General features: G+C 41.7%; 1 protein-coding gene across 1 annotated transcript in view; it reads left to right on the top strand.

Moving 5' to 3' along the window:
• The window catches only part of LOC134661250 (protein vav), a 62445-nt gene that overhangs the window by 43581 nt on the left and 4846 nt on the right, over positions 1-14018 (top strand). Inside the window, exons 6-14 of the mRNA XM_063517236.1 lie at positions 1039-1254; positions 3357-3476; positions 7206-7322; positions 8582-8758; positions 10110-10312; positions 11103-11220; positions 11473-11612; positions 11919-12053; positions 13267-13416. Of these exons, the coding sequence (XP_063373306.1) occupies positions 1039-1254; positions 3357-3476; positions 7206-7322; positions 8582-8758; positions 10110-10312; positions 11103-11220; positions 11473-11612; positions 11919-12053; positions 13267-13416 (1376 nt within the window). The remainder of the gene's footprint in view (positions 1-1038; positions 1255-3356; positions 3477-7205; positions 7323-8581; positions 8759-10109; positions 10313-11102; positions 11221-11472; positions 11613-11918; positions 12054-13266; positions 13417-14018) is intronic.

Raw genomic sequence — 14018 nt, 5'->3', positions numbered from 1 at the left:
TATTAAGGGAATACCTTGGGGAAACATTTGGTCGATTTTATTTTGGCACTTTCACGCTTTATCACGTCACAGTCGGTGTAAGTCTTAGAGCCACCCCACACTAGCGTCTCCCGACCGTCGGCGTCTAGTCAACTTTATGGCTGCTGCTCGACGCAACGTTGGCGCAACTGCGCAGCGACGTCTTTTCCATAGCGCTGATTAGACGCCGACGCTCAAAAGACGCTAGTGTGGGGTGGCCCCTTTAGCTAAGGCTTCACATGTGAAATTTCCTTTTGATACTTGCTGAAGCTATCGGTGTTCGACCACTAGCCGTTTGTGGGTCATCGGTCAACGGGTAGTAGGAGTAGGGCATCGGAACAGAGTAACAACTTCGACCGGCCGTGCTATAAGAATGTGTTGCAATTTCATTCAAACTGTGTTAGTTATCGGTCAGCTGGGCTATATAGTAATAGGGCAACGGAACAGTAACAACTTCAAAATGTGAGAGTCCGCTGTTTATTTATTTAATTTTACCAGGGCTTTTTAGTTAATAAATACACCTCATGGGGTTACAATGTGCAGTAGCATGTTTTAATAAAGGGTGTTTGGTTATTGGTCCATCATTTGTCAAATTAAAATCGCAAATAGGTAGTTAGGGGTCATTCGTATATCTTCTCAGGGGGCCCAGCTAAGATGACAATCGTACATCGATAAACGCCCAACGAAAAGTAAGAATGTATCGGAAATCCAGATGTTATTAAAAGTCATGTGACTATTTCCATTTAGGTTTTGATAGGCGATTTCGTGGATTGTCATAGGACACTTTAGTTGTTACTCTGGTCAGTTCGGTCCTCTGTATCTGGGCTATGTAAGCGATGTGCAATCAACTGTATAGTGCCTTTGTTTGCTCAATTCAGCAGAAAGCTGTGATTTTATTTTACACGTTGCATTGATTCAATTTATAAAAAGGCATGATCGTAAACTATACGCCTCTTTACTGGTGATTTTCCTTTTTATTCCCCAATCATAAACTACTAATAAACTACCTTTTGCCTCTAGGAACTCCACGACATCCACTCCGGCTTGCTGCGTCAACTGAAGCTAGCCACGGAGGCCTGCGTGCCTGGTAACGGAGCTCCCCGTCTCGCCGACGTGTTCCTCACATGGAGGGAGCGATTGCTGCTGTACGGGGACTACTGTTCGAACCTGACCGCGGCGCAGGACACGTTGAAGACCCTGGACGCAAGAGACGCGACCTTTAGCAAGCAGTTACAGGTTAGTTTAAAAAAATGTGTCTTACAACTTGGCCATCCTGACTGTGGTTCTAAAAAATGTGTCTAACAACTTGGCCATCCTAGCTGTGGTTTTTAAAAACGTGTCTTACAACTTGGCCGTCCTGGCTCTGGTTGAAAAAATGTGTCTAACAACTTGGACACCTTGACTGTGAGTTTAAAAATGTGTCTAACAACCTGCCCAAGCTGACTGTGGTTGAAAAATGTGTCTTACAACTTGGCCACCTTGACTGTGAGTTTAAAAATGTGTCTAACAACCCGGCCAAGCTGACTGTGGTTGAAAAATGTGTCTTACAACTTGGCCATCCTGGCTCTGGTCGAAAAAATGTGTCTAACAACTTGGCCACCTTGACTGAGAGTTTAAAAATGTGTCTAACAACCCGGCCAAGCTGACTGTGGTTGAAAAATGTGTCTTACAACTTGGCCATCCTAGCTGAGCTGTTTGAATAATACTATAGTGACATTGCCGAGGAATCTGAGGAGCAAAATTATAAACAGAAATATATTTTCAGAGTTATCGATATAAAAGATAAAATACCAAGCGCTGGCTATATCTTCGCCGACAATCTTCCAGTGGAATATTATATTACGTCTAAAGCTTTGGATTCCTCCGAAAACGGTGCCGTCATATGACGGCCGTCATATAGCGGCCGCAAAAGACGGCCGTCTTTACGGTGGCGACATGTGGAAAGTACCACGGCGTCATAACACACCGTCATCCACCAAGGTCAAAGCGGCAAATTTGAAAAATGTAGGCGCGATGGGATAACGTCCCATAGAAAATTTGAATTTCGCGCCTTTTCCTACTGACAAGATTTGCTTGATCATCTATAATTTACTTGGAGGATGAAATATCATCAGAAGAGGAAAATAATCGTAGTACGGAATCATTTATTCAAATCTCGTGTCATTTATTCAAAAAGGCGTCACCGCTATCTAATAAAACGTTCACGAAACTGTCGACACCGTCATGACGGCCGTCATCTTACGTTACGTTGACAATCAACGTAACGTAACGCTATCTAGGAAACCGCGCCATCTTGTTTACATAGTCAACGTTCTAGTGACGTCAGTCAACGCTATATAGCGGCCGTAATATGACGGCACCGTTTTCGGAGGAATCCAAAGCTTTACAGATAGTCCTGAGCTGGTAGGAAGAATTGTTAGGCCCGCTATTCAATTTGGGCCCAAAATCTCCTGAGACGGGGTTATCACAGACCTCTGGCAGTCCAATTACACGCACTGTGGCGCGTAAAAACTCGCAAGTCATACCGCGAGTTGACGTTTACGTTAGCGACTGCGTAAACTCGGACGAATATTTAAAGGGCCATAATGATATTTACTTTATAACAAGACTAGCGACCCGCCCCGGCTTCGCACGGGTTAACAAATTATACATAAACCTTCCTCTTTAATCACTCTATTTTAAAAAAACCGCATCAAAGTCCGTTGCGAAGTTTTAAAGATCTAAGCATACATAGGGACAGACAGACAGCGGGAAGCGACTTTGTTTTATACTAGGTAGTGAATCACTGGTGGCCTAGCGATAAGAGCGTGCGACTTGCAATCCGGAGGTCGCGGGTTCGAACCACGGCTGGTATGTACGAATGAGTTTTTGGAATTTATGTACGAAATATCACTTGATATTTACCAGTCGCTTTTCGGTGAAGGAAAACATCCCAATAAGGAATCCCAGTAAGCGTTATATAGTTTACCCTCTGGGTTGGAAGGTCCGATGGCATTCTGTTTCGTAAAAACTAGTGCCTATGCCATTGGGATTAGTTGCCAAGCGGACCCCAGGCTCCCATGAGCCGTGGCAAAATGCCGGGACAACGCGAGAAAGATGATGATATGTACTGTATAACGTAGTACTACAATACACGTGCGAATAGGTAATTCGCACTTGTATCGTAATGTACTATTATTTATTAGAAGAATCTCATCAGCTATGTGTAATTTAAATTAACTATTTGTTGCTACGCGTAAAATATCACTTCTCATTAGTTTTTGGAGAGTAAAGACAGCCTTTACGAGCTGGTGTGTTGAAAAGATTATTCTAACTACTAATTAAACATGTTGTTTCAGAAATGTCAAAAAGAACACAGCGACGGCCGAATCCAGCTCCGCGACATACTCTCCGTGCCAATGCAGCGAGTGCTCAAATACCATCTGTTGCTGGACAAGCTGGTCCATGAAACGCAACCGGTGAGTTTTAGACCTTAAACCGTAAGCATCTAAGTTTGATTTCGTTTAAGTTCGAAATGTCAATAAAATAAAGCTTAAAAAAAGTAAAACTAAACCATTTTTGTATGGGAGCAAACTTTTTCTACTGCGTTACCGTACAAAATAGAATTTTTATCTGATCAAGTTGTTAATTTTAAAGTGTTAATTAAATGCTTATAAATCTAATAATGTCGGAGTAAACAAAAAAGTAAAAAAATCAACATGTTTTTTGAAACATAGATTTTACTTGCTATGGAGTCTAGGGTCACGAAACCAGTGTTCTAAAGGTTGATTCACCCATTTACATACATATACTGGGTCAGCCAAATCTTGTCAGTAAATATGAACAAAAAAACTATACTCATCCTTTTCTTTTGGGTGCTAGTACTAGTGTTAGACAAAGATAGTATGATTCTCTCTGTCTATGTTTGAAATAAAATAGACCTTTGACACACTTTACTTTCATATATTGCAACAAATAAAAGCTTGTAACATTTTAAAAACAAAATGGGCTAACGCGTGTAGAGTTTGTGCGGAAAGAGAAGAGTCGTGGAATGTATTGGGCCCCATACATTCCACGACTCTACTCTTTCCGCACAAACTCTAGCTGTTAAAACGTTTGTTGAAAGTGTTCACTTATTCAGACTATTTACTTATTGTTACTGCTGGTTACTGCTATAGTTGTCACTTGTCATAACGTAACATTTTGACAGCTTCAATCAAAATCCTTAAAATAAAATGTCGCAAACATTATCGTAGATTATTGCTTTGTTTTCCAACTTACTGACAAAATGAATTTATTTAATTTACCAACTGAGGTTATTACCATAATATTCTCGTTTTTGGATATGAAGTCAAAAGTAAACGTATATAGCATAGATGAGCTGAAACCGTTTTTTGAACCATGTTTGGTGAGGAAGATGGATTTATCAAGAAGTACTTTAGTTACTGCGATGAATATTGATCTTTGGAACCTTTTTCAAAATATGGTTGCAAATATTGTGGAGCTAAATTTGAGTGGAATAAAAGATCTTACAGCTGGAGATCTAAGTTTTTACAAACAAGAATTTACTAGCCTCAAAACATTGGACGTCACATTCACGAATATTTTCTTATGCGATTTGGAAGAGATTTGCTGCGATAGCCTAAAGAATATTGGGATAAATTTCTTTAAGCCTAATTTTTTAATAGACATAGACAACCTCCGTTTTCAGAGATTAAGAAGGCTTGGTTTTCATAAAGATAAAACGTGGACAATAATTTCAGAGTTATTTAAAAAACAAAAGTTTGAGAAAGTCCATTTTGTTTTATTAGAGTTGGAAAAAATAGAATCTTCACTTAAATTTATGGAAGACATACCTTTGACCAAGGATTTGAAAATAACGGTCGCCGACCGCTGCGACCATTGCTGGAATATGAGTAGGGAGAATTATGAACCATTTCCAGATTTTGCAGTAAGTAGTTACATTCATTTCGAAAAACTAAGCTATATTTTACGTTATTGTTATGCAACTTCAGAAAGAAACCCTGACCCAGACTGGCTGGCAGGAATATCCAATTTGAACTACACTCAAATAGAATACATATTCATAATGAATTATGAAAACATTATACACGTCTATGTATCCCCAAAAATAAGTAAAATTTTGGAGCCGAATAACTGTTATAATTTAAAAATTTATGTTTGTACACATTTAACTTTAAATTTCGAAATAGAAGGGGACATTGTTCTTAAAGCGTGGAATGCTAACTTAACCGTTTTCGACGATGAGTTTTATAACACATTGCTTCTTGAGTTGGCCGATTATTTTCCCACTTACATTTGCATGCGTACAAAAACCAAAACAAGCGTAACTCAAGCACCGAGCCATTGGTACTGCATAGACTCGTGTGATACTGTCGATGGGTATGTAGATTGTGTCCCAGAAAAAGTTACACTGACAGATGTGTGTAGAAAAGGCCATTTGCCCGAATGGAACCAGCCCATTACTCAAAAAATAGAACATGGACTTTTTAAGAATATTACATTTTTAAGTGTAAGGGACGTTTTTTTAAAAGACGACTTTTTCGGTCATCTTTTCTTACAATGTAAAAAGTTGCACACTCTTGATGTGTCCATACTAGAACGTGACCCCCTGTGCCTCGGCAACGATTGCACATTGTCATTATTTGCGAACCTGCATGAGACAAAGCTAAAGAATCTAAGGTTTATTTCAAGAGACATAGAATACGACAATTTCTTTAATTCGTTATCAAAATGTCCAACTTTGGAACATATTCACATATGCAACCTACGTGACCGAATCAAATACGAAGAGTGTAACAAAGGTATCTTATCGTTTATGGAGAAGTGTTGCAACTTATATCATTTGTTTATTGAAGCAGAAGAGGATGATGATGAATTGAATGATCTTAAATACCGATTAAATTGTGCAGCAAAGAGTTTGATGTTAAACCACTTAAGCTTCCGGGTGTGCTATTATAGAAGCGACATCAATCCATTCGGAGACGTATTCAACCCAAGTCCACTGAACATCACCCAGTGATTACTATTGCATGTTAATTGATACATTCTTTAGACTTATTGTTTAAATTGCTGTGATAAAACAGTTAAATATGTTACAATAAATATTTGTGTAATGTCACTAATGTCAAATGCATTTTTAGAGTTCCGCACAAAACTTTGTTCGCGGAACACTTATTTCTTATTATAACGCAAGGAATTTAATAAATGTTTGATATATACATATTGCGGTTTTCACATTATTGATTTGATTTCGTGTTCATGAACGCGTTTATTGATCAAACTGTTTAAAATATTATTTATAAAGTGTCATTCTATTGAACTTGCTAACTATGTAAACAAAAGTGTACTTGTAGAGACAATTTTAATATGGCGGTTTGTTTACATAATTAGCAAGTTCAATAGTATGACACTTTAGCCCGTAGTATTTGATGCAACCCTCCTTTAGTGTGCCCTATGTATGCCCGCGTGGTCGTCCATAATCCGAAAATGGAAAAGAAAATATGGAACTATCGGCCATCAATACCTAAAACCAATCTAGGTTACCTATTGACCTATGTGAAATGCCAATGCCAAGCTGGGACAAACGTCTGCAGCCGACACCCGTTTTCGTCTGTTTTACATACATACCTAAAATTGGTAGTCGTTAGGTGTATTTGAAGGTATTAATTTGAACACTCCTCGTTGTCGTCGGCCTTATCGGTGGACTTTCATTGAACTAGTAGAGAACCGACACAGAGAAGTTGTTGACGACCGACAGCAAAAACTATGCAAGCGGAGGGTAAATCTCGCGACCCTATAACGCGTAAGCGCCATGAATTTTCAATTTATAGTAGCGAATTTTCACATCACGTTTTTCATTATCGCGTATTAAATTTGTATGTATCTAGTAGTTAAAGCTTAGAGGATATAACCAAACGGAGGCGTTCCCCTCTGTCGAAAATAGGCGGCCAATGGTCATACACATTGTATGGACTGACGTTTATCTGAAATGGCTATTTTTACGTTACGTATACATTTGACGTGCCCCTCCTACGCAAAAATCGGCAGACTGTTTTGTACCGAAAATTAAAGACAAGGCGTCTCTGTTTGGTTATATCCTCTAAGAGTTAAAGCGACAAGGTTCTATAGTGGCCTGGGAATGAAATTGGTTGACTGTACCGATAACATATTGATACTTTTTAAAGAACCACGAGGAGTTTCGGGGGCTGGAGCGAGCGAAAGAGGCGATGGTGGACGTGGCGCAGTACATCAACGAGGTGAAGCGAGACAGCGAAGTTTTGGCGCTTCTTGCTAAAGTTCAGGTACTTACTTATTATTTTTTGGACAGGTAGAAAGAGCAATGCACCAATGTCGTTTATGAACGCTACTCTCGATGTTATTAAGCAATAATAGTACATTATTGTCGAGATTCGGAAGTAGCTACTTGCTGGCTTCGGATTCGTTTTAAACGTACGACCTTGGGAGTCCGTTTAATTAAATCCGAAGCCAGCAAGTAGCCTTCCAGCCGAGTCATATATAGTGCTTTTCTCAAAAATGGTGCAAGAAATAGAAATGTTTTACAGAAGCAATGTTCTAATTTTCACAGCAAAAAGGTACCACCAAAAACCATTAAAAAAATTTGCTTTGCCACCTTTAAAAAAAATAGAAGTGTATTTTTCTGCTGAAAATACGCCAACCTATTTGAGACAACTAAATTGTCGCGGTACCAACATTATAGTACTGATCATCTGTTTGGCTGTTTAATGGACCTATGCCTTCATTTGATATGGCCATTTCAACTTTTAAAAAGTTTGGAACTCGTTAAATAATGGAATTTGTATGCAACATTGCAGTCCTTGCAATGTTGACTGCAATCGAGACTGCAATGTTTTTAACTTTTTAATTTTTTGAATGGCCATAAACTTTTTTAACCGGCAACGTCGACTTTGCCGTCCATTTTTGAGAAAAGGTAGATTAATGGCGTTCTCCTAAACCTCTGTCAAATCTGACAAACAATTGATAATAGGGAATATTACACGAAAGTCTCCACTCCCACAATAAGTCACAATCTAAGGGTCTACCGCAAACGAGAGAGTCGAAATTTTGTTATCTAACCTCTCTATCAGTCTTGCATATTCGAGCGTTAAAGAGGCAGATAGATGAGTTACGATATCGCGTTTCCCGGTGGGCCCCTTGTAAACAAACCGCCTTGATGTATCTATGTCATATTTTATTGACTTGTCAAAAACAGTTTAAGGCACAGTATGTATAAGTTACTCTATGGGTGCTAGTGCTGCACTCTGGCGGCAGAACATTGCAGTAATATCCCCTATTCTACAAGCTTAAACAATCTTTTTAAGCGTAATAACATAACATTATAATAATTTTTATTACATATTTAAATAAGTAATAATATGCATGCACCAGAATAAGTAGTTAACTAGGTTAAAACAACTCTAATTTTCACATGCCTAACGGCCGAATGTATTAAGGTTCAGTATCTTTATTGTAACATCCCATGTACCATATGTTCTTGTGAATAAATGATAATTCAATTCAATAAATACTGCCTTGTCACCAGGAGAGCATACTAGACTGGGAGGGCGGCGCGCTGGGCGCGGGCGGCGCGGGGCTCGCAGCCTACGGACGCCTGCTGCTAGACGGCGAGCTCAAGGTCAAAGCCCACGAGGACCAGAAGCTGCGCTCGCGATACGTGTTCGTCTTCGACAAGCTGATGCTGCTCTGCAAGCCGGTCAAGGTGAGTGCATCATCAGAAAAACAAAACTGAAGGTTCAAAGATTCAAAAGAATTTTAACAATTCACTTATATGAGAAACTTATATAACTTAAAACTAAATATTTACAAAGTGAACGCTAAAACGAAACATTTATATTTTGTGCCGCTATACAATTATACACAGCGCGGGCAGATCCAAACATGCTACTTGGCGTAAGTGCGGTGTGCGAGCGCACTTGGAAACAGCAACAATACCCGGATATAAAGTACGGTTTACGGTGATGTCCTACAACCACGAACCTTACATACTATTTACTCATAAACAAGGCTCGGAAAAACGCCCGTCATTATGACAATGTAAATTGTAAACGATTAAATACGCCCTAATGACATCCGTAGACCGTAAACTAACATTTTCGACTCGTAAATTATGATTTGTTTTCAAAATGCGGGCGTTTTTCCAAACCTTGCTCATAAATAAATAATTAAGCCCTTTTGACACTGTAATGAAATGTAAAGGGTAAACGGAACTAATGCTGCCATTTCCCGTGTTATGGGACGCACGCAGGCAGCACCCGTCAGGGTGTAAGCACTATTGAGAGTTGACGGAATCTAACATATTTACGACTTATTATTTTTAAGTAAGGGCAGCCTCGTATTTCATACATATTTCTCTTTAATAAACGTACGCACACTATCTTATGGCCAAATTGAATCTTGTCCCGTATGCAATTAGTTGCAGAGAAACCTGTGTGTGGATGTATATTTTGTAGGTACCATCATTCACACTGATAACTGACAGTTCGTAAACCTTATTACAAAAGGCATAAGGTCCACCGATGGACAGTTAAGTGTTGCCGTGTGTAATTGCAACACTCTTAACTGGCAAGTTTGCATATTTTGTATATACATATTATAAGTGGATGTTTTGTTGCATGATTATACTGACGAAACCTGCTTTGTGGGTTTTGCCGCTTATGTTAAATGAATTAAAGAGTAAAATTTGCGATGTGGCACTAGAACAGCGGTCGGCAACCTTTTAGCAGCCAAGGGCCACATAGTAGCTAACGAAGTTGACGCGGGCCGCACTTTGTTAATATTTATGACTTTATCAGACATTGTCGTTTGTTAATATTACATACAAAATAGCCAGGGAGGCTCGCGGGCCGCAAGTGAGAGGTTCGCGGGCCGCATGCGACCCGCGGGCCGCCGGTTGCCGACCGCTGCACTAGAAGATAAATTCTATCAAAGTCAAGAGAGAGTATTTAATGGAATACCTCTCAAAACCCTAAAAAAAAGACATCACATCTGATTATGGCTAAAAAAGCCGATTGCAGATTAAAAGAGAGAAAAAAAAATTGCGATGTCCACAGGAGAACCAATATTCCTACCGCGTCGGTGTCAAACTGGCCGAATACCGAGTCCAAGAGGGCGCTGTTCGCCGCACACTAAGAAACGACGGTCGTTGGTCGTCGCAGTTCTACCTAGTGCGACGCACTAAGGACGCCACGTACACGCTTTACGCGCGCAGCGACGACTGCAAGCGGAAGTGGGTGAAGGCCATCAAGGACGCCATGTGAGTACCCATAGTTAGTGGCCGAATACCGAGTCCAAGAGGGCGCTGGTCGCCGCACACTAAGAAACGACGGTCGTTGGTCGTCGCAGTTCTACCTAGTGCGACGCACTAAGGACGCCACGTACACGCTTTACGCGCGCAGCGACGACTGCAAGCGGAAGTGGGTGAAGGCCATCAAGGACGCCATGTGAGTACCCATAGTTAGTGGCCGAATACCGAGTCCAAGAGGGCGCTGGTCGCCGCACACTAAGAAACGACGGTCGTTGGTCGTCGCAGTTCTACCTAGTGCGACGCACTAAGGACGCCACGTACACGCTTTACGCGCGCAGCGACGACTGCAAGCGGAAGTGGGTGAAGGCCATCAAGGACGCCATGTGAGTACCCATAGTTAGTGGCCGAATACCGAGTCCAAGAGGGCGCTGGTCGCCGCACACTAAGAAACGACGGTCGTTGGTCGTCGCAGTTCTACCTAGTGCGACGCACTAAGGACGCCACGTACACGCTTTACGCGCGCAGCGACGACTGCAAGCGGAAGTGGGTGAAGGCCATCAAGGACGCCATGTGAGTACCAATAGTTAGTGGCCGAATACCGAGTCCAAGAGGGCGCTGGTCGCCGCGCGCTAAGAAACGACGGTCGGACGGAGAACACTCGAGTTCCGGTCTTTTATTTCTCGTCTCGAATGAAGCCAAAATTCTCGAGTTCGAGATATCGCGAGCAGACACCCTATTTACGATAAAACAATAACGAATTTTCTCGAATAAAAATATGAATATAATAAATTGCCAACAGCGACAACCTCGAGCCGGTCGGGTGCCGGAGCACCAACCACAAGTTCGTGCTGCACACCTTCGAGAAGCCGGCCACGTGCCACCACTGCTCCAAGTTCCTCAAGGGGCGGATATTCCAGGTAATCAGAAATAATAAAATAATAATTCACTATCTCAGGCGACGCTCGAACTCGCGACTCTGGATCACTAGCCCATCGCTCGGCCAACTCAGCTACGGAGACCACTCGATGACAGCGAATATTTGATAAATAAAATAGTGTCATCTACCGTAAGAGCATTACACTTCTTAAACGGCTACCAGAACCGGAGTTCCATATCAAAGCTTATGAGTTATGAATAAATTGTGAATAATGTTGCTACTCTCTCTCCAGGGTTACCTATGTTCCGTGTGCAACGCGTGCGCTCACAAGGAGTGCATAGCGCTGTCTGGGCGCTGCGGGGGCGGGCTCACGCCGGCCCCGCCCCTCCCCCCGCACCACCAGCCGGACCAAGCGCTGCACTACTACATGTGGTGAGTGTACGCTTGTACAGGCCAGCCGCCGCTCCGTGTGCGCTCACATAAACTGTCTTTATCCGAGTTATTAATTGTAATAGAGAGGTAAATTTTAAAGAAAAAACGTTTACAGCGCCATTTACATCAGCTGTCAAATTGGAAGCACAGATTTCTCTTAGACTTCTTCGTCTTTATGTTTTTTTTTTAATCAATAAGTTTAAATGTTCCAGCCTAACTTAATATGTAGGGGGAGGTAGTAATCTCTATATGCGTAAGATAATTCCATAAATACATATTTATTTATCTGTGTATTGATGTATTCAGGTATGTCGGAGAGATGGGTCGGGAGACCGCAACCAACCGCCTGGAGCGGCGAGTCGACGGCACTTTCTTGCTGAGGGTTCGGCCTCACCCCACGCATCACGCGGATACCGACACTCAGCTAGCTCTCTCACTCAAGTGAGTATAGTCACAGGCAAAATAGGGACGGGAGACAGCCATTAGACTAGAGCGGCGCATAGAGTGGCACTTTCTTACCAAGGGTTCTACCCTCAGGAACTCAGCTCGCTCTCTTGTTTAATTGAGTATAGTTTTGACAACTGGTCTGGCCTAGTGGGTAGTGACCCTGCCTTTTAAGCCGCGGTCCTGGGTTCGAATCCCGTTGAGGGCATTTATTTGTGAGATTAGCACAGATATTTGTTCCTGAGTCTTGGGTGTTTTCTATGTTTTTATGTATTGGTATATTATATATATATCGTTGTCTCAGTACCCACAACACAAGCCTTCTGGAGCTTATTGTGGGACTTAGTCAATCTGTGTAAGAATGTCCTATAATATTTATTTGTATTTCAGTTATGGCTTGGGTACGGTAATGTCATCTGTATATAATAATTCTGCAAGATATTGCGTTTTAAGGTTATACATTTTGAGATTACATCTGTCATCGAACCCAATCCGTTCTACCTATAGAGTAGGTATAGAAAAAGAGAGATGAGCAAAAATCACTCGACCAGCAAATGCCTGTATTCCCCACGTTGACATAAATGTACTGAATACTGATACTGTTTTACTCACGCATTTTTATTTACATACATACATACATCACTGGCTCAGTGACCCAAAGAGGATCTTGGCCTCTGACACAAGAGAGCGCCACTCTGTCCTATTCTGTGCCACTTCGCGCCAGTTGGGTATTCCGAGGGCGGACAGGTCTTTTTGGGTTTCGTCACTCCAGTGGTATCTGGGACGCCCAGACGGACGTTTTCCACCCGGGCGCCCCACATACGCTCTTCTCACAGCACGACCCTCCCCCATCCTCTCCAGGTGACCAAGCCAGCGGAGTCGTGTGGCTTTGATCTCATTTTTATTTAAATTTATGTTTAATTTTTATACTTAATTAGGATAATACAATTCTTGGTATTAGTTGCCAAGCGGACCCCAGGCTCCCATGAACCGTGGCAAAATGCCGGGACAACGCAAAGAAGATGATGACTTAATTAGGATAATAGATAAAAAAAATCTTATTTACCTAAAATGTAATTGCTTTGATATTTATAGCGGGAAAATCATTATTCGGTATTTCTCTAAGATTCCCACGATACAGGCTGTGTATTTCATGAAATAAATATATTTTGATTTTTTTATAATTTTTTATAATTTTTGAATTCATCAGAACGGACAACACGGTGAAACACATGCGGGTGTGCCGCAAGCCCATCGACCAGGTCCCGCACTATTTTCTCTCCGAGTCCCGCTTTTTCCGTAGCGTGGTCGAGCTCATCTCCTACTACGAGAAGACCAGCCTCTCGGAGAACTTCGTCGGGTAAGTGCCACTTAGGCCCACTTGCACCATCCCACTAACCTGGGGTTAAGCGGTTAAACCGTTAACCAAGTGTCAAATTGTACTGGTAACCATGGTAACTCCAGGCTTACTTAGGGGTTGCCGCACTGTCCCCTTTTATCTCTCACTATTATTGAAAGTCAAGTTATGTACAAGAAAGTAGAAGTGGAACCAATTCGCCAAGTGTTTTGTCCTTTCAGTAACTGCCAGTAATCAATGTGAGTATCTGTAGCTTAACTTCAAACTGGGATAAACCGTGCCGTGTGGTGCCGGCATCAGAAAAGAATAGCACCACCCCATCTCGTCCCGTGGGTGTCGTATAAGGCGACTAAGGGAAAACTGGCGATAGATATGCATATGAGCAAGGCTCGCCCGTATCCTTAGCGGGGTCCTTGCTCACAAGAGCTGTGCGCGCGCCACATCAAAAAAAAACTGGGATAAATCCATTCGACCCTCTTAGGAAATATCTACCCTATTTGTTGGATTTACCCGAGTTTGAACTAAGCTGAGTAGGTTAGCTGTAATAATAGATACGAGTGTATCCATTATTACATTCTTGCTTTTTAGGGTTCCGTAACCAAAGG

Source organism: Cydia amplana, chromosome Z (genome assembly GCF_948474715.1).
Source record: "Cydia amplana chromosome Z, ilCydAmpl1.1, whole genome shotgun sequence".
NCBI classification, from domain to species: domain Eukaryota; kingdom Metazoa; phylum Arthropoda; class Insecta; order Lepidoptera; family Tortricidae; genus Cydia; species Cydia amplana.
Note: the sequence above shows the minus strand (reverse complement) of the source record. Positions and strands in the feature narration are given on the sequence as shown.